General features: G+C 50.9%; 5 protein-coding genes across 5 annotated transcripts; 3 read left to right on the plus strand and 2 right to left on the minus strand.

Moving 5' to 3' along the window:
• Nucleotides 1-1,947: 1,947 nt before the first annotated feature.
• Nucleotides 1,948-3,092, plus strand: P152DRAFT_376060 (ArfGap-domain-containing protein; the record flags this gene model as incomplete). Its single annotated transcript, XM_033675614.1, has 4 exons — nucleotides 1,948-2,062; nucleotides 2,111-2,127; nucleotides 2,217-2,327; nucleotides 2,376-3,092. Coding segments are annotated over 4 exons (960 nt in total), but the record flags the coding sequence as incomplete, so codon positions are not given.
• Nucleotides 3,093-5,542: 2,450 nt separating this feature from the next.
• Nucleotides 5,543-11,854, minus strand: P152DRAFT_390951 (uncharacterized protein; the record flags this gene model as incomplete). The annotated part of the gene is made up of 1 exon (XM_033676068.1): nucleotides 5,543-11,854. The coding sequence occupies one exon, from the start codon at nucleotides 11,852-11,854 to the stop codon at nucleotides 5,543-5,545; it is 6,312 nt and encodes a 2,103-aa protein (XP_033537047.1).
• An 840-nt stretch (nucleotides 11,855-12,694) lies between these two features.
• Nucleotides 12,695-13,860, plus strand: P152DRAFT_464282 (Clavaminate synthase-like protein; the record flags this gene model as incomplete). The annotated part of the gene is made up of 4 exons (XM_033680554.1): nucleotides 12,695-12,814; nucleotides 12,876-12,921; nucleotides 12,994-13,685; nucleotides 13,813-13,860. The coding sequence occupies 4 exons, from the start codon at nucleotides 12,695-12,697 to the stop codon at nucleotides 13,858-13,860; spliced, it is 906 nt and encodes a 301-aa protein (XP_033537048.1).
• P152DRAFT_455122 (uncharacterized protein) lies at nucleotides 13,782-17,853 on the minus strand. The gene is made up of 4 exons (XM_033678734.1): nucleotides 17,413-17,853; nucleotides 16,178-17,356; nucleotides 14,336-16,130; nucleotides 13,782-14,274 (listed from the first exon to the last, which is right to left on the minus strand). Exons 1-4 carry the CDS (start codon nucleotides 17,657-17,659, stop codon nucleotides 14,196-14,198), a joined length of 3,300 nt encoding a protein of 1,099 aa, XP_033537049.1. The 5' UTR covers nucleotides 17,660-17,853; the 3' UTR covers nucleotides 13,782-14,195.
• Nucleotides 17,854-18,082: 229 nt separating this feature from the next.
• P152DRAFT_464284 (uncharacterized protein) lies at nucleotides 18,083-19,313 on the plus strand (the record flags this gene model as incomplete). Its single annotated transcript, XM_033680555.1, has 2 exons — nucleotides 18,083-18,255; nucleotides 18,314-19,313. The coding sequence occupies 2 exons, from the start codon at nucleotides 18,083-18,085 to the stop codon at nucleotides 19,311-19,313; spliced, it is 1,173 nt and encodes a 390-aa protein (XP_033537050.1).
• Between the last annotated feature and the right edge of the window lie 53 nt (nucleotides 19,314-19,366).

Genomic DNA, 19,366 nt, shown 5'->3' on the forward strand with positions numbered 1-19,366 from the left:
TCAATCGCGGTGGTCAAGGATGGATGGTGGGCAAATTGTGATGGAATGATGAAATTGTCAAGGTTGCTTGTGGATTTTCAGATTGGAGGTTGTGAGTCAAGCCACGTCCCTGAGTCCCCCACCTTCGCCACAGTCGAGCATGATCATCCAACATGCCAATATCACCAGCGATTGACGAGTTCGAGGCGTGCACAGAGACAGTGCAAAAGTGCGGTACGATGAATTATGGTGTATATTTCTTCTTTATTATGCTTTGCTAAGGTCACCAATTTATAGTGCTGTTTGCCGCTCTTCGCTTCTTCCAGGGCCAAGAGACTAAGTGAGTCGGCTCGCCTAGCAAATGAACACACATCAACATCGGTTCTTCCAGCTCTAAATCATGCTGGACTCAAAGTAAAGGACAGTATGTCCGTCGTAAAATAGTCCTGTCATTCCAAAAGAGTACAATGACAGGGTGGAGTAGACGCAGGCCTGCTAAAACCCTATTTCCATCTCCCACAGTTGGAAGTTCGCTATTTCGCCATTGAGTAGACGAGGAGCAGGCAAGTAGTGGGGTGACATGTTGTTTTGTCGTAGAAGGCAGGTATCCTGTTCTTCTCTACAGTGACACTTTTCACGAACGGTGGATGTGACATTGTTCGAGATTCGAAGCCTTGAGATCAATCAAGCCAGAGACGCAAGTTTCAGATCAAGGCTTGCATCCAGAATCAGACCATGGATCCAGAGAGTGCTGTGGATTGTCTGAAGCTGGATGGGCTCATGTTGAACCCACCTCCCTCGAATTGTGTGTTGCAGTTGTGATGAAGTGAAGACTCAAAATCTGAAATTTCAAATTGAAAGAGGGTTTTGTTGTTGATCACACGTGATGACCTGGTTGGTGGATTGTCATCACGTGCTGGGGGGCTGGGATCACGTGTTTGTGGCTTTCGATAAAGCGAAGAATTCACTGCCAACATCCTCTTCGAACTTCAACACTTTCGAACGCAATAATCAACCGTCAATCTCCCTCTCAGAGCTTCTTGAGGTCGATCGGTCAATTGACGTTCTAGACTAAGCATCCTAAGGCACTTTTAGGCTTATTCTGTCTGCTTTGTTGCGACCGATGACGTTTGGAGCCACCTGCGTGCCGCACATATTGAATTGTAAACGCTTTTTTGGTTCTTCATCACCAACTCTGGAGGATGGTGACGTAGGTGTAAACAGCAATTACGTCTCCAGGAACTATCAGTGGTACCGATAGATAAGTCCACGAAGGTCCGACAGGAAGTTAAATTGTCGAAAAGGGGCTCCTCATAGAATTTCTGAAGCGACACTTGCAACTTCCAAGCCCTGGAAGATTTGGTAATTGGAAGCTATCGTGGTGGCTTTTGGACTAGGCAAAGCCGAGTCAATTGCCCGTTATCTGTATTGAGCCGCTGTACTATCCCACTGCATTGTGTAAACGAGGAAAACATGGAATAATTTAGCCATGCGATCTGGTCTGGACGGGTAGTAAACATCTGATTCCAAAAGATATGGATATGAACACATAATATCATTCTCTGCTCCAAACCTATCTCGTATTACGGATTAGTATCCCACCCATATTACCCATTCCGTACCGATATTGGATAATCCGTACTTCCGCAGCCGGAGGGATCCATGTCTTTGGGGCCGGATGCCACCTTGTAGTGAACTGCGGAGATCGGTGTTTGTAGCGCAGGTATCGAGCTTCCAACTTGCACTTCGCAGTCTCACACCTTAACTTAATTCCCATTATCACCCAACTTTTCATTTTGTTTTTCCCCATCTCACTTGCGAATCCTTCGCATCCCCTCTCACCTAAACTATTCATCCACGATGAGTCGATCCGCCCAGTGATTTTCATTGTTGCGAACCACCACACGCCCGCTGTCCTTCCCTGCTCATCTCTTCCTCCGTGTGGGGTGTCGGACTACCGTCGCAAACATGGCTTTGCCTCTTACGAAACGGCAGGCGGCTCGCAATGAGAAAGCTCTGCAGGAATTGATCAAGTCCGTTCCTGGGAACGATCGATGCGCGGACTGCGGCGCGAAGAATCCAGGTGAGAACCCCCTATCAACGTGCCCACATCAGAACTAACATAACCCAGGATGGGCAAGTTGGAGTGTAAGTCTCCTTTATTTACAGGATTTCCGAAACGATTCTTTCCAGCCGATTGGCGTCCGCATACACTGTGAGCTTACAATTGGTGGTAGTTGGGCATATTCTTATGTATGCGCTGCGCGGCTCTACATCGCAAGCTAGGAACGCACATTTCCAAGGTCAAATCCTTGAGTATGGACAGTTGGAGTAACGAGCAAGTGGATGTAAGTCACGCATAGTTGTTTTCGTTGGCGTTGCTAACAATGATCAAGAGCATGAAGCGCAGTGGAAACGTCGCGTCGAACAATCGATTCAACCCCAAGGGCGCTCGGCCCGCGATACCCCTCGATATTGATGAAGTTGACGGTGTCATGGAGCGATACATCCGACAGAAGTACGAACAAAAATCTCTGTCCAACGAAGCCAAGACGGCACCCAAGACGGCACCCGCACCCGCACCGCGTCACAACACGGGAAGCACAAACTCGGATGAGAACCCTCCTCCGCTCCCCCCCAAACCTTCCAAACGGTTTCACTTCAGCTTACGATCGGCATCTTCGACATTTCCACTGTCACGCGGCGAAAAGAAGCACAATGCGCGACAGGCAGAGCGTGATCGGGAGCCGTCTCCACCTCCGATCAACAAAGCATCAAAAGTGTTCGGTCTGAATGTTGCGAGTGGCGGCAGTTATGATTCCAAACTCCAGGCGCTCCGGGATATGGGTTTTGCCGACGAGGTTAGGAACTCGGCCATGTTGAAGACGAAAAATGGCAATCTCGAGAAAACGGTGGATGCTCTAATAAAGATGGGCGACCTTGGCTCTCCGTCCGAACCTCAAGCACCAGCGCCCCCTCCGAAGGAAGCCAAGAATGGGATCACCATCGACCGACAAAAGCCACTTGAGACGGCCTCGAATAACCCATTCGACATGCCGAACGGAGCACCGGTTCAGCCGTCTGCTGCTCCCTATCAACAATATGCGCAGCAGCCAGCTCCGCAGCAATATCCTCTGCAAACCGGATCGAGTGTCGGCCACCAGCCGCTATCCAGCACGAATCCTTTCTTACAACAGGCTCAGCCGGCGCAACCTCAGCAACCGGCTCTCGAGTCCGCGTTCGACAAATTGAACATCGCTGCCCAATCACAACAGCAAGTTCTCTTTCCACACCATACCGGCGGTTATTCCCAACCTCCGCCTCAGACCAACCCCTACTTGCAAACATACACCCCTCCACCGGTCCCTCAGATCCCTCCTCAATACAGCACGTTCACTCAACCGACCCCGTTCTCATCCCATCCCTACCAAAACCAGTCGCCGACATATGACGCCAACCCTTTCCTACGGTCTGGTTCAGCTCAAGCAGGCGCCAACATGAATCCGTTCGGCCAACCTACCTACGGCCCACCGACAACCCAACCTGTCCAACAACAGTCGACGTTCCAACCTCAGCAGGCCACCCAAGGCTTCCCTCCTTACTCACAACCCCAAGGCCCCCCTCAATTTCCATCCTTCACCCAGACTCCAGTACCCGTCTCGCTATCCGACTATATGCAAGCAATTCCCGCGTCCTACCAACAGCAACAATATCAGTCGCAACAGCAGCCGCAACAACCGCCGCCATCAGAGAATCTGTTCCTGCAACATACTCAATCCTTCCCTCCAGTCCGACGCGACAAATCCTCCATCCTTGCTCTCTACGACCACCCTCAGCTCGCCCCCGCACGACCCGACCAGCAGCTCCAACCCGATCAAACCCCGCCCGCCACCCAACCCCACACTGCCCCCGCGCTAGCTGGTCCAAAGCGAAGCGCCACAATGCCGGTCCAAAGCAGCGCCACTGCGTCGAAAAACCCATTTGCCAGTAGCACCGCGCCGTACGCTGGTGCCGGCGGCACTCCATCGATGATTTCCTCACCCGCCATGGCGGGCAATGGCGCTGCCCCGCAAACGCAGGCGGGAGCTAGCGCGGGAATCCGTTCCGCGGGGGGATACCGACACATGAGCAACGAGAGCGTCGATTTCGCTGGGGCGTGGGGCGTGGGCGGCGACGGACGAAGTAGCCCCGATGCATTCGCGGGGTTGAGTGCGCGATTGCGATAAGCATCATTGCGGAGGACGGGATCGAGGATAGTTCTTGATGCATGTTTGGGGACGTTTGAGGGCCATGGATGTATGATTATGGAGGGGCCTTGGGCGAGAAGGGTGGGTCATTGAGACATTAGCGAGGTTTCCTCCAGCTGAGAAGTGGGGTGATTGTATAGCAATCGTTGCGAAGCCGTAATTAGTTCATACACTATAATACCAACTGCTGATTCCGTGTGGAGTCGGATACCTAGTTTGGAGCCCGCGGCCCTTTTGGGGGTTTGTCGACCCCAGTCTGGGCGGTATCATACTCGTGCTTGGCAGATGCTGTTCTCTGACTGATTAACATGCGGTCTTTTCTTCCAGCATATTCTTTAACTAGAGCGCTTGTCACCCAAGTCATACCTCCAAATCCTGCTTCCCTCGACGATAGGAGGATTTGCAGTTAGAAATTGGTGCATTCGTAAACTTTTCCCATGCTTAAGACGCGGCCCAACGTTGAGAGTTCACACCGCACAGAAACTTCGACGAACAGCCACTGCGTAAACCGGTGCCCAAACAGGGAAATTGTGCAGTTACGAAGCCACAGGTCCATTCGGAGACGGCTAACGTCAGCCACCATCTCCAAGAATTGCGAAACCCTCTAGTGAGTGGTGACGAATGTGTTGGGAGGCCCCTGATGCGGAATCAGTGCAATTAGTACTCGGTCCACAAATGAGCACTGGCTTAGCCTAAACAGCGTGAGGTTTGTCAAGCTGAAATTTAGTCATTATTACCAGAATGGCTCTTTCCAGTCTGTGACTTGAATGAGTCTTAATACAGCCGCTCTAGTTATATAAACAGTGGCTCTGATACTCATACATTTCGGACGCTTAATATACGATTTACATAGCATGTCTTCCTAGGCTGGTAATCAACTGCTCCTCAGAGTCATTGCTTCTCGGAACCCTGACATCTCCTGGAACAAAAAATTGCTGGATCATGATGAACCACCTGGTGAGAATATAAACCCTCCAGTTCTGAATCGGACCCTATCCCCATGCCATAAACAGGTTGCTTCTAGTTGGCGAAACGCGAAAAATCGATGGGCACAGAAGCGGTGCAAATGGTCATCAAATATAATTAGGGCCTGATCAAAGACTGTAGCCTCTCCCGGAACTACCAAGTTGGTTCTTTAGATCGCCTGTAATGATAGCTGATTCCTATGATTTATGGGCCGAAGAAGTAGAGCAAGAACCCGTCGTCTACAGAGGAGGTATATCGACATCCAGAATCCCAATTCTCTAAGACAACTCTAGACCGAGATAGAACTGCGCTCATACCAACTATGCCCGAATGGCTTCCATCATTATCCGTTAACGAGAAAGGTAGACCGGAATTCCGTACACAACCATCGCCGCTCCATTCAGATATTTCAAATAACAAGCTTCCCTCCCTTTAGCAACCGCCTCGACCAGGCTTCTTGGTTGGTCTTTAGCGTCGCCTGCGTTGCCTCCGGAGACCGTATCCTCGCTTCCTTGGATTTCGTTGACCCTCTTCTTGACAGTGCCAACAGTACGCATGGCCTTCTCCAGTCTTTCCTTTCCGCCCCTCTTCCCTCGTCTTCCTCTTTCCCCTTCCCAATCCTCTGGTTCTTCCCATAGTCCCCACTCACTGCCCATCCGAACACTGAAACGATCCGTGTCGCGATCTGTGACGTCCCACAGAGCACCGACGATAGCTGGGGCACCTGCGCCAAGATAACTCAAAATCATTCCATGAGGCTCGAGTTGTCCGTTGTCGGTCACTCCACCACTGCTACAACCCATCAGCCAAGTAGTTGGGCAGGATGGAAGCGAACGGACGGCGCGGCCTCGAGCGTATTGGGAGGTGGATCCGTGCCCGAAATAAAGCAAAAGAGAGGTGTCCTGGAGGATGCGGGTCAACGCCGTATCGGAAGATGTATGCGAAGGGCTTGGCTCGGGGAGCGTCGCATGATGTGTCCAGCCTAAAGGAAGCGTCGAAAGGAAAGGCTTCAAAGAGGCCTCGGTGCCGCGAAGATCCCCAGATGGATTGAGAATGCTTGTGCCGGTGCTGAGGGACACGTGGTGCCCAGGATAGCTGTCAATGTCGTGCTCTGAATCGCGCGGGTCGGTCATCGACAGGATTCGAGAGCGGAGGGCGTCGAGACTAGTCAGGCGGGAAACTGGTCTACCAACCAAGCATGGGAGGCATTCCCATGGGAAAGGTAGTAACTTCTTATCCAAAATTAGAATCGTATGCGTTTGATCCCAGCTCTGGTTCTCCAGTCCGGCGTGATAAGCCTGCAGAGCTTCAATGGTTTCGACGCAAATGGAGTCAAAGTCGACTTCGTCATAGGCATTGGTCTCTCCATTGAATTGCAGAATATCCACAACGAAGTAGAGAAGGTCAAGTAGATGCTCATCCAGATCAACGCCAGGGCCGTCCGGATTGCCCAAACCCGCAAAAAGGTCCAGCACTCGAGCGTCGAAATTGAACTTCTTTGGCGCGCCACGTCCCTTGCGAGAAGGCAGGTGTCGGTTCAGTATTTTCTCAAAGTTCCTTTGAAACAGAGCCATTTGCCGCCCGTCTCGGGAATGCTGTGATAGAATACCTTTAAAGCCGCCTAACCATATGTTTTCAATGTTAAGCAGAAGGTCGCGCAGGCGGGCATCAAGTGACTCCCGCTCGGCCCACCATTCCTTCTTCTCGGCTTTGCTGCCGTTCTCTGGGACGTTATGGGCACTCCAGTTCGACTGCTCGATGATCTCTTCTAGCTCTGCCTTCCCTGACTCGAACGAAAACACGTCCTCGTCTTGGTCTCGAGAGTTATGACGAACCATTGGCAAACGAACGGTGAATGGACTCCTGCCAGCCTCGTACTTGACAACATAGAGCTCATCTTGTGCATCGTTCAGATTGAGTGAAATGACGGACCACTGGGAGGGAATGATGTCAACATAATCGTTCTGAAAGCTAGCAATGCTAAGCCAGGAATGAGGGTCGGATAGCGTCGTTTCTTGTGGCCATGTCAAAAGAGCTGTGCGGTGAGAATCTCTTGCCTCCGCTCGGACATAGCTTTGTTCTCTTTTAGCCGCATTGATCCGTGGTATATCAAGGCTAAAGGCAGCTAAAAGAGGGTGCATTGCATCCATATCCGAACATGCAGAGACAGATAGAAGCATTGTGAGGTGTGCCACCGTGTTGCAAACTTGGAAGCCGTTGTGCAGAGAAGACGTTTTAAGTCCCCTTCGCATGATGTCCATAGCCACGCTACGAACAGACTTTAGTGACATCAGCAAGCCCTTTGCTGGGCTGGATTTAGCTGCTGGTCGGCCTGGCTGTCGCTTCCTTGGTGAGCTCCTTGTCTGCCTCGGCTCAGGGGAGATATGCAAATCAGCGAGGTCAGCCACTGAGGATTCGAGTTGAGTCCATGAAGGATACGAAATACTCGATTCCGGTAACACACTGAGACTGACGTCCCGAGAAAGCTCATCAATAGCCTGAGATTCCAATATATGGATTCGAGCCATCTGGTACTCAATTCGACTGGCGATGGCGGGAAAGGTTGTTTCAAGGGAATCAAGTTCTCGCAACGCCTGGTCAATGTCTCCGACTTTCACATTGCAATAGGCTTTGAATATTGCAACCTGTTCATTTGCGATCAGTAGATTGGCATCGTCATAAGCATCTTTCGGCGTCGGCTGGACGGATCGAGTGCCTCTTTTCACTGCCGATTTCTTGGACGGAGGGGCTTTCGTTTGAGCCTTCTTGATCCCAGGCTTGATCCCTTTCCTCTTGGAGGTGGAGGAATTGTTAAGTGTGAGCTGTTCCATTTCGGACACCAAATCGCTGCCTGGGCTGAGGTGTTGTTGCTTCGTAATCCATGCGAGGGATTTCTCAGCATAGTTATTGAGCATATCGGAAGCTTTGTCTACGCTTTCAGTTGCGCGTTCTATATCAGCCAGAGCCAGCGCCAACCCAGCACCTGTGAGGTGGACTTGGACTGAATGGACACTATCTGGCATATTCGGATGGAGCCCTTTCATCTCATTGATGCACTCGGCGGCTTCTTCCAGCCTTGTGGAGTCAAGGAGCAATCGTGCCTTTTGAGCCAGTATGTTGTGTTTCAGATAGGCCGACGAAATCGCAGCAGCCACCTTGTAGGCTTGGTCAGTCCAGTACAAGGCATCCTGATAGATGCCTTGTGTAGCTAGCAGTTGTGAATACTGGCATATTGACCGGATCATGGGTGGTATGAGTCTCCAGAAAGCTGGGCCTTTCAAACGATTGTGGGTCATGGACATGATCAAGGGGGATTTCGGGTGCCGTGATGCTGCGTCACTGTCCGAATCCGGTGCTGTGATGTCGGATAGCTCTGACGTTGCCCCTTCGCTCGCCTTCAAGCGCCCGAGGGAAGATATGTCGTTTGTCTCATTCTGTCGAGTTTCCAACGTTGCCCAAGTGCGCCTGTCCAATGTGATGCAACGCCTTGCACAGCATAGCGCGCTTTCGAAAGAGCCGTCCATAGCGTCCAACTGGGACTGCAAGCAGCATGCTTCGACAAGAACCCTACTGATTCTCATTCTTTCCGACAAGGAGGCCGTCGGTTCCGCCAGCGCTTGGAAGAATTTGCCTCCTTCGAATAGGTTACCGGCAGCAGAGAAGCTTTCGCGGCACTTCTCAATATTGCCCAGAGCGAGCAGGTACTGCCCATAGGCGAGGTTCCAATGTAGCTTCGTCTCGGTGTCAATATGACTAGAGTCAACTAGTTTGTGTGACTTCGAGAAGACCATTCCTGCGTCTGAAGTACGGCCTATGGACAGATATGCCTGAGACAGTGAAACGTATGCCTTCAACAGTTGATTTCTTTTGGAAGAGCCAGCGGCATTTAATATGACGACCAGTGATCGAAGGCATTGCACTTGCAGCTCGTACTGACCGTGCAATACAAACATGTCGGAACTCGACTGGAGAGTTCCGATTGTAGCCTCTGGGTCGTTTAGGAATTGCCCCGGGTCAGGTTCGCCAGCCATGCCGTCGGTAAGGGAAAGCCATAAGGCGATGGCTTCGTGTGCGCGATCGAAGTTTACAGGATGAGTTTGCAAGCAACCAACCATGATGGCTGTCGCTGTTATATCAAGCTGGTACCGCACTAATCCTTCATCGCGGGCCAATTGATTAACTGGTCCGATAGAATTTCCTTTGCACAAATCGAGCAGAGCTTGGGAGAACGTGCTCCCAGTGTGTGAAGTCGCTCTTCGTATGAGGGTATCCACCCGCCGTCTTCGAAGCGGAAACTCGGAGTCGGTGTATATCTCGAGAAGGGCGTTTCCAAGTGCTTCGATATCTTCCAATTGTTGGATCATACCAGTCTGTTTTGACAGTCCGACCTTATTGCAGGCCACACTGAGAAGGTACTCCAGCAATGAGCCTCGTTCCCCTGGTCCGAGGTCCAGGCTCATGTTGACGACCTCTGCTATTCGACTCTTCCTTGGGAGAGCCGATGATTGCAGGAATGAGCGACAACAGCTGCCCGGAAGCTCTAAAGGTCCACCTCTATCGAAGATCTCTCGCAGTGGTTTGATCGCAGCCAACTTCATTGCTCTGTTCAATAGCCCGTTGGCGATGCATCCCCTCAACGCTGCTATCGCATTATCGGCAGATTTATCGATCTCTCCTTCATTGAGGAGGATTTTGCTCAGCGTAACCAATTTTAGAGGAAACAACTCATCCTGACGAGCAACATCAGTGTGGCTTTTCAGTACATTAACCGATCTTCGAAGAGCATTGAGAGCGGTTGGCGACAAGGAATCTCCGGACCTTGACTTCAGGAATGATGTCCAGTAAATATTCGAGATTAGGGTAAGTGAAGGAGGCCAAGGTTGATCCACATTGCGCTGCATCGCAGAACCAATGATCGAGACACATCTTGATAGTGTCAGGTCCAGCTCATCGAAGCATATGGGCCCGGAAACTCCGATTCGACAGGCAACCAATGCCGAATCAATGAAAGCCTTTGTGATGCGCGTCGACAGAGAAGACCGAGATTGTTTCTCCTCACGGCTGACTGTGTAGTCAGCAAAGAATTGGACGGAGCTGAAAATTGCGCGACAGAGCAGGCCAGTATCAACAGAGACAGGTTCTTCTTGCTTGGATTTTGATGCAGCTGAAGTATCCCAGAGCAATTTCGTCGCAGCTTTCCGAAATCCTGCTACTTCAGCGAGCACGATTTCGGTTCTCGGTAGACACGGACCAACATCATTTGCCAACAACTTGGTTGCTGAGTCCAAAGTTGTTGGATCTACTTGTCCACAGTCGAGGTGAACAGTGGCGCTGCGTATCAGAGACACAACATCATTTGTGTCCGCAAGAGAAGACGATGTGCCGGCCGTCCATCGTAAAGTTTCATCAAGCAACTTCGCAGACCGTGCCTCACCGCAGAGGGTTCTCTTTATTGATTGGACTATCCCATCATTGAGATCCGCGGCCTTATCGTCGATGTCATTCGAAAGTAATTGATAGCATTCCTTAGCATATGTGTACTTCTTCTCAGGGCTAGCCTGGCAGCGTCTGACATAGGCATTTAGACATCTTGAAAAGGATTCAAGAACTTCGTCAAAAATGGAAGGATCCAGCTTGCCCAGTGTTCCTTTACGCAGTCGAGTATGGAGCGCCAGGGTCTGTAACTCTAGAACAGTAACCGGGTCAGGATATCGTTTCCGATCCGCGACAGTTGAGTCTTCAGACGAGGAGATGCTAGGACACATCGACAGTATCGTCTGTGCCAATGTATCCAGCTGTTTGAACGCCTTCGCTCCGAATTTAGGATTTCGGACTTGTTCAAGGAGAAGGGTTTGAAGACATGACTTGCTCTCAGCCCGGAGATGCTGAAGACTAGCTCGGATTTCTGCCGGATCTCCTCGGTTGGCGATGGCCTTTAGCACCAGAAGTTGGTGTGAGATGAGGATATTCAGCAAACCCGGCTCAGGGGGGGTTGTCGGGGCAGTTAGTAGCGATACGAGACTCGTTTGCTTCGATCCTCTTGGCCCTGATGGGCGCCCACTTGTTGATGCTACCGTGATTCTAACCGGCGATGAATCGAGCCTTCTCTTCAGTACATGCAGCTCCTTGAGCGCTATTGGGTCCAGTCTTGCCGATATCAGCTTTCCAATGAAACTGATCATCCCATTCTCGTACTGCAAGGCAGGGAGATCTTTGGACCCATCCACGCTCGATATATGCTTTTCAAGATATGCGAACGCTGCATGAGCGCATTCCGCAACTACCCGTTGGGCAACAGCATTCTGCCCCTTCTCCGCGGATGGAGAGATTGTTTTTTTGGCACCAGTAACAGATGGTTTGATTCGGGTATTGGCGACTTTCTTAGGTGATAACGGAGGGTTCGCGTGGCTTGATTTTGTCTGCCCGGTCGACGCTCTTTTGACGGATGGTTTCGCCGACTCGGAGAGTAGTCGCAAGGCGGAGTTTATAATCTCAGTCGCGAGGAGAAGCTGGTTTTTCTTGCTAAGTTCGTATGTATCTTCGTGGATGCGAGCAGGCTTCGTGGATCTTGACGTCTTGGTCGGCCGGGGCTGGAGGGCGGTCGATTTCGGGTCTCTTCTCGAAGATATAGGGGCGGATTTCTCTCGCGGCTTCGGTCCCATCTTATTGTTTTCAACATCTTGATTGGACACTACTAGCTCCTCGAGCCCAAGCAATTGTCGTATGCGCTGGACATTCGCTGCTGTACCACTTCCAAGCGAAGCCACCGCCGCCTGGATCACCGCTGATCCATCATCTGTGAGCACCATTGAGACGTTAAGAGGATGTCCAAATAAGGCATTGGGAATTATGATATGCTCGCGAGTGCATCGTGTATCGCATGCTGAAGAGTTCGTGTAAATATCATTAAGCTTTCGAATCGATTCGCGACGTCGAACATGAAGTTGACATTTATCCTAAATAGGTTTAGTGCAGTATACATGGCCTGTGCTCCGAGACAAGTCATGACTTATTGATTGATGGCTGATGACTCGTGATATCGACGATTCTATGAAGTCTGCTGTGATGTGTTTGAGTCATGCCTATCTACTTGTACATCCCATCATCCATTCAGATTCCGGGATGACTTTGAGTCATCTCGGTTATGTTCCACTGAGGATCGTATTGATAACGAGTTCAGAAATTGATACGTTTACACTGTATAACTTATCGACCCTTCCCTAACTGTTAAGCTGTACCGGTACTTTATGGGATTCTGATCGCCCTTGACAACCGCTTGCTAGATGGACTTGCTTTCTGGTCACATTTGAAGCCGCTTAATAGCGTCTACTGTGTGAAATTCAAGGCGTGAACAAATCAAAGTCTCTAGTCCCCGAAGTCTAATCATTAGTGAGGGGGTTTGAGCTATCCGCCTTTCAAATCCCAACGTCTATGAACGCAGAATAGCACCGTTATCTTGGGAACATCACATTCACTCATCAGTCTCCCCAGTATCACTCACCATGAGCGATACGCCAATTCAAAGTGATCCCTCGAGATCACAACTTGAGCTTCGGACCGCATATGGTCCGGTTTTCCGAACCATCCTCAACGAAGGCCCAAGGAACGCTACAGACAATGAAGTGCCAATCATCGACCTCTCAAATCTTGACTCGGAGAATATTCAGGAAAAGATAGAGCTAGCTGGAAAGATTCACCAATACTGGTTTTTTCTATATTAAGAATCATGGTATTCCGAATGATACCATTGAAGATGCCAGGCAGTCCACGCTCACGTAGGTCCAGTTCTAAATCGTCGTAGAGATCATAGTGTCGTATAGATTGACAACCGTTAGATTCTTCAAGCAGCCCCTCGAAATAAAACAAAAGGCTTCACTGTCAAAATCCAAATACTTCAACGGCTATTCGGCTCCGCAGTCCACTCGTGCCAACCCCACCGTCTCCCGCGATACCCGTGAATCATTCAGCTGGCGTTACGAGCCTTCGATTGATCCCGATCCAAAGCCCGCTTCCGAAGTCCCCGAGGAAGTCAAGAAGTGGCTTCGGGCCGAGGACTTTGTATGGGAGGAAACATCAAACCTGCCGTTGTTCAGGCCTCACATGCTGGCCTATTGGCAGGCATGCCTCACGCTCGCTCGAAAGCTGGTCCGAATCTTTGCGTTGGCGTTGGATCTCCCCGAATCGTACTTCGACAACCGGACTACGTATCCCGGGGCTGACGGAGTGCTGAACTATTATCCGACGCCGACGCCAGAGGAGTCGGCTGCAGACAGCGTTGGAGTGGGCGCTCATACCGGCCTCCAGCTCTTCACTTTATTGTGGCAAGACGATGTTGGTGGACTGCAGGTGTTAACCAACGAAGGTAGATGGATTTGGGTACCACCTAAGGAAGGGACCTTCGTGGTCAATATAGGGGACTTTCTAATGCGCCTCTCAAATGACTTGTTCAAGTCTACGGTCCACCGAGCATTTAATCGTCCCACAATAGAGAGGGTGTCGATGTCTTTCTTCTTTGGTGATCACCCCAGAAGATTAAACCGATCGACACGGTACTGATCTGGTGTAGGGTTGAACTTCAACTACCCAATCGGAGCAGACCAAAGCTGACCGACCCTAACAGTGGTGCCAATTGAGGTTTGCACTGGAGCAGGATGACAAGAAGGATTGAGACCCCAATCCGTCTCGCAATTCTACGCCTCGAAGGATTGTGACACTCGGCTCATAATTCAGAGCATGGCAGTCGCCCAGCGGGTTTAGCTTTGATATGCGAGATGCATCGTGAATACTCTAGTTTCCAATGTAGCCATAAGGGCTGATTCTCCTCCAATATCGCGAGTCTTGATTGCTCGCGTTGTGGTTGTAAAAGTGTACATCGCCACAGGACACTATTCCACAGATTCCCGGGTTTGTCGTGGGCCAGATGTATTTTGCAGACATGACCTCTACTCTATTACAGGAAACGTTTCCGACATCGCGACATCCCCCGATACTGCCGCTGTCCGATTAACTGAGAAGCTCTTTGATGTCCTCGATCCGCTGTAGCTTCTTCTCTTCGTCACTCATCATACCTAGCGAGCTCGCTCTTCACATATGTTAGCCATACGGCCGTGCGCAATGCAAACCAAATCAACAAAGCCACTTACAAGAATTTCTTCCGATCCTGTATCTTTAACATCTTCTCCTCGATGCTCCCTTCCACGATGAACCGCACAACGCCCACTTCGCTCTCCTGCCCCATACGGTGCACGCGGTCGATAGCTTGTGCTTCGACTGCAAAGCTCCACCAGGGGTCCATCATGAACACTTGCTTTGCACAGGTCAGATTGAGCCCCACACCACCGGCGCGCAAACTCAGAAGGAGCACACAGCTCTTCGGCTGTGCACGGAATTCTTCGAGTACTACGGCACGCTGCTTCTGCGCCATGGACCCATCAAACCGGAGGAACTTGATGCGGTCTCGAGCTAACGCAGGCTCGATAAGGTCGAGGAATGACGTGAATTGAGAGAAGACGACGGATTTGCAGAGAGGATCTTTCTGGCGGATGCGCTTCAGATGGGCGAGAAGCGCTGTGACCTTGGCGGACGCGTCGCAATTTAGCCTTCGCAAGGAAATGCTCGGTTTATCAGCATCGTCAGGATCTGCGTCATGCCGGATGACCTGGAAAATATCGCGAACATTGATGGGCTCGCGGCAGTTGAAACACCGGGGAACGATTCCTTTCTCCTTCTGGTGTTCGATGAAGTCAAGCAGACACTGCTTGCATGCGCTGTGCCAACAGCTAGTGACCGCCTGGTCCACCATCGGCTCATCGGAGCAGATGGGGCACTCAACGTCGGCCTCCTCTTGGATTTGCTTCAGGACGTGCGCTCCGAACTTGTTGGCATCCTGCTCGGTATTGTCGGTGAATCTTGATATGAGATCATTCAAATCCATATCATCTCCAAGGCCTGTCGCAAGATCTGCAGCTGCTCCCACAATCTCCTCGTCACGGACGATGTCGTTATTTCGCGTCAAGACCGGGTGGCAGCACGACTGACGAAGGCGAAGAATTTGGGCGAAGATGGTAGCATACGACTTTAGGAGTGTGCCTGCCTCCACATTTTGATTCAACGTCCGCTTAGTTCTCAAGAAAATATGATCGTAAACATCTTTCTCGGCCTGCGAGAGCTGTACTCGATCGATTTCAATGGTCCGAGTTGGAAGGGGAACAAGTGCTTCGCCTTCGGGAGTTTTCATGTCTTTGGTTCGTCGCAAAACAAGTGGCTCCAGCACGGTCTGGACGACGTCGAGGGCTCTGATGAAGTCTTTAGACTCAAACGGCATAGTGATGAAGGTTTTCCAGAATGAGAAGTTGCTCCACGGTTCGACTCGAAGGAACTTGACCAAGGAGAACAAATCTTCCAGTCGGTTGACGATCGGTGTCCCGGTCAATGCCCATCGATGAACGGCACTGATTTCGTAGCACGCTTTGGCAGTCTTCGACTGCCTGTTTTTGATGAAGTGGGCTTCGTCGAGAATGACACGGAAATATTCGACAGAAAAAAGGCCGCCGTGCGTGCCCCGATTGCCCCCGATCGCCATCATCTGATTGAATTCTGAGAGCACGACGCCATAGCTGGTGATAATGAGATCCGGAGCATCTGCAGTATTCGCTCCACTGCATAGACCTTGTAGGTTGGCGCTCTTGTCGCTGCCATAGTAGACAAGCGTGTTCATGGTGCCCGGCTTCGACGCCTTTTCTGCTTCGCTTTGCCATTGGGATAGGAGCGACATCGGGGCAACAACTAGAGTGGTTCTCGGCGCACTCTCAACGGTTGATGTGGCTTTATGAAGACGGGTAAGCTTGTTGGTCTTGCCCGACTCCAAAAGCAAATCGGCGTCTATTCGATGACTATGCATCAGGCTCAGCATTTCGATGGTCTTGCCGAGACCCATTTCTATGTTTTCGTCAGTTTAAGTTGAATAGTGAGTGGACGTCACAAACCGTCTGCCAATATGCCACCTAGGCAATTCTGCTCTTGAACCGGGAATGCTAAAGAGAGCTCTCCGGAATATGGATTGACATAGAACTGATCCTGGTTATAATGTGGCAACGGTTGGTCATCCGCATCTGTCGTCGGCCATTCATATTGCTCCCAGAGAGGATGCATCGATTCTTCTCGATCGTCACTTCTCTTGTCGGCCTCCTTGCCTAACATCCAGTGCAAGGCTTGCTTTTGATATTTGCGTAATTCCATAACAAAGGTTTCCGCTGGTTCCGCTTCTGGCGTGTTGAAATCAAAGGATTGTGCCTTCTTGTACAACGTGTCGAGCTGGTCCTGTTCCAGCTCCTGGCCATCCTCATTCTCGTCCGATGGAGGAGTAGAAACGGGATCCTCAACCGCTCGGGATGGCTGGGTTGATTTGTTCTTCTCCTTCTGATCAGACACTTCTGCGGCCTTCAATATACTTTGTCGCTTAGCTGTATCGGAAATTTTCGGGGCCGTAGTGGGATGTAAATTGATATCTTCGAATAACCGAACCAAGGCGACTTGTCGAAGACGAAGTGCTTTCTCACCCGTTGATTCTTTCGATTCGAAGAGATTCGGTCGGTCATTCTCTTGTACCCTGAGCAAGTCATTCTCTTCAAATGCTGAACGACGGAAGTAACAGCGGATCTGGAGGTAAATTGTGTCGGAAGACCTGATCCTCTCGGGCACATAAACACAAGTCCCTGAGAAGCGACAGAGGTTTTGATCGATCAATGTCGAAACCCAGTATGCAGTTTCATTCTCCAATCTTCCCACCTCTTCTCCTCGGGGATTTGTGAATCTCACAACGATATCATGCTTCTTGCTGTTGAAGCCCCTACCTTTTTGCTTGGTCGGGGCTTGAGGTCTGGCTCGTTCAATCCCGACTTTATCACCATGCTTAAGCAGTGAATACCCGCTACGGGTCGCCCAGCCAGTTGCACCGAACGCTCCCATGTATCGCTCTGGAGGGACGCCTGGAGTATTTGATCTGGGTTCCGGAGCAGGGCGTGCTTCGGTTTTCGCAGTGTCCGATCTAGATGATTCGTCTTCCTTATGTGCTAGGATCGACTTCTGAGGTTGCTCGTTTGAGTTGTTGGTCGTGATCTCTGATCTTTGAACCCTCCAAGAGCCGTCAAGGTAGATATTGATAGCTGTGGAAACAACTATTAGTGGTTTATAATAGATATGCGAAGTACGCGACACTTACCTCTCTCCAGATTGCTCCCACTCAGGGACTTCAGTTTCTGGATATCCAGCTCTGTAAGTTCTTCCCCGATCACAGCCGAAAGAGTGGCAAGGTCGAATCCATCGTTGATCACAGAAACACCTTGCTCTGCTCCTGTTGCTTGAGGCTGTTCTGCAGAAGTACTAGCCAACGCGCTCGTTGTAGTATCTGGTGAGACTGAGTCGAAGAATCGACGTTTCTTTGCGGGCCTTTCGTCGAAGTCGGCCATGTTCGAACGGCAAATGATGCACATGAAGGGAATTCAGCACGAATCCCCAGCGGTAAGAATTTTAATAACAGAAAAATCTAGACATCCCCGCTCTTCGATACATCCCTATGAACGCGGCAGACGAAACGAGGGGTTGTAGTGAATTGAATTTGTATAGATGAAGAGTTAGTATCACGATGGTTCACTTCCACGGCATATGACAAGGTGGAGAGGAGACGCGCCTCAGAGGAGCCGCGGACGTCGACGCGACTTGATAGCGACATGGGTGACGGCCTGATGGGTTGGCGAATCGCGTGGCTCCAATTTTCAACTGAGTAATTAGTGGGCACTGAGCATCGATGCATCGCTATCTCCCGCTCTACACATTTCCCTCGAGATTTGGCCATGCACACGAGCCGTCATGGCATCAATTGAAAGGCGGAAATGCTCAAATTGGCCCGACTGAGCCCAACGCATCGGCTTGCGAGCCGTGGTACATTTCCCCTTGTATCAAAACCCTCGCAACACCCATATCGACGATACTACGCCTCGATCCCTTCTGCTGCTGCCGAAGCAGAGATCAGCTCGTCGCGGAATTATTGCATTGGTCTACTCAGGTGATTCATCATTGGACTTCCGGATTGTGTCATCAATATCATGCTGATTGTGTACAAGGAAATTTGACTGGCCCTCCTATGTTCTGCAGACCTTCATTCCAACTCGAGCCCGGGATGCATACATCGCAATTCGCGCATTCAACGTTGACCTGGCCAATATTGCCGATGTGACGAGCAGCCCCACTGTAGGGGCTATGCGTATGCAGTTCTGGCGAGATGCTGTCAAGAAAGCCGTGGCTGGACGACCGCCCAAGGAGCCCGTTGCTCTCTTCCTGTCCTATGCCGCCGAAGATCTTTACAAGAGGACCCAGGGCAAGCAGAAAATCAGCCTAGCTTGGCTGAATCGTGTGATCAGCACGAGAGAGAAACATTTGACCAACCCGCCGTTCCCGGATTTGGCGTCCGTCGAGACATACGCGGAAAGCACGTATTCAACATTGCTCTACCTCACGTTATCGACTCTGCCGATGGCATCCATCACGGCCGATCACCTGGCGTCCCATATTGGCAAAGCCATGGGCATCACAACGTTGTTGCGGGGTCTGCCCATGATAGCTTTCCCGAATCCACGGTCACAGCACACCCCCGCAGCGCCACTTGGAGGGTCGCTGGGAGGAACCAAACAGGGGAACGTCCTACTGCCTCTCGACATCATGGCAGAACATGGGGTTCGAGAGGAAGACATCCTCCGAACGGGGCCAGCGGCGAAAGGTCTCACGGATGCGGTTTTCGCGGTTGCCACTCGAGCGAACGACCACCTGATCACGGCCAGAACGATGCTACAACAGCTAAAGTCGGAGGGCAACGTCGGCCATGAGTTTGAACACCAGCATGACGAGGGCCATGCCTACACTGCGGATCAGAGATCTCTCCCAGCCGAGTCCCAGCGGAACGAGGTGGATAAAGCATTCGGTGTCTTGATGCCGGCTGTGTCCACACGGCTCTGGTTACAAAGATTGGAAACCGTCGATTTCGACGTCTTCAATGCCAAACTAAATCACAGGGAATGGAAGCTACCATTCGCAGCTTATATCGCGTTCAGCCGAAGATCCTTTTAGTCGAACGAATCGATCGACCGGGTGAATGTCTCGCTCAAGCCTAGACTTGTGCG

The sequence above is a fragment of the Eremomyces bilateralis genome, assembly GCF_010015585.1.
Source record: "Eremomyces bilateralis CBS 781.70 unplaced genomic scaffold P152scaffold_3, whole genome shotgun sequence".
Lineage (NCBI taxonomy): Eukaryota > Fungi > Ascomycota > Dothideomycetes > Eremomycetales > Eremomycetaceae > Eremomyces > Eremomyces bilateralis.

What these genes read in the sequence shown, in the direction of transcription:
- P152DRAFT_455122 (XM_033678734.1), bottom strand. Translation starts at nt 17,659, where the DNA reads ATGGCCGACTTCGACGAAAGGCCCGCAAAGAAACGTCGATTCTTCGAC. An exon ending in TGGGAGCAATCTGGAGAGAG is followed by an intron (nt 17,357 to 17,412) that starts GTAAGTGTCGCG and finishes TTGTTTCCACAG; the next exon opens with CTATCAATATCTACCTTGAC. An exon ending in AGGTGGCATATTGGCAGACG is followed by an intron (nt 16,131 to 16,177) that starts GTTTGTGACGTC and finishes ACGAAAACATAG; the next exon opens with AAATGGGTCTCGGCAAGACC.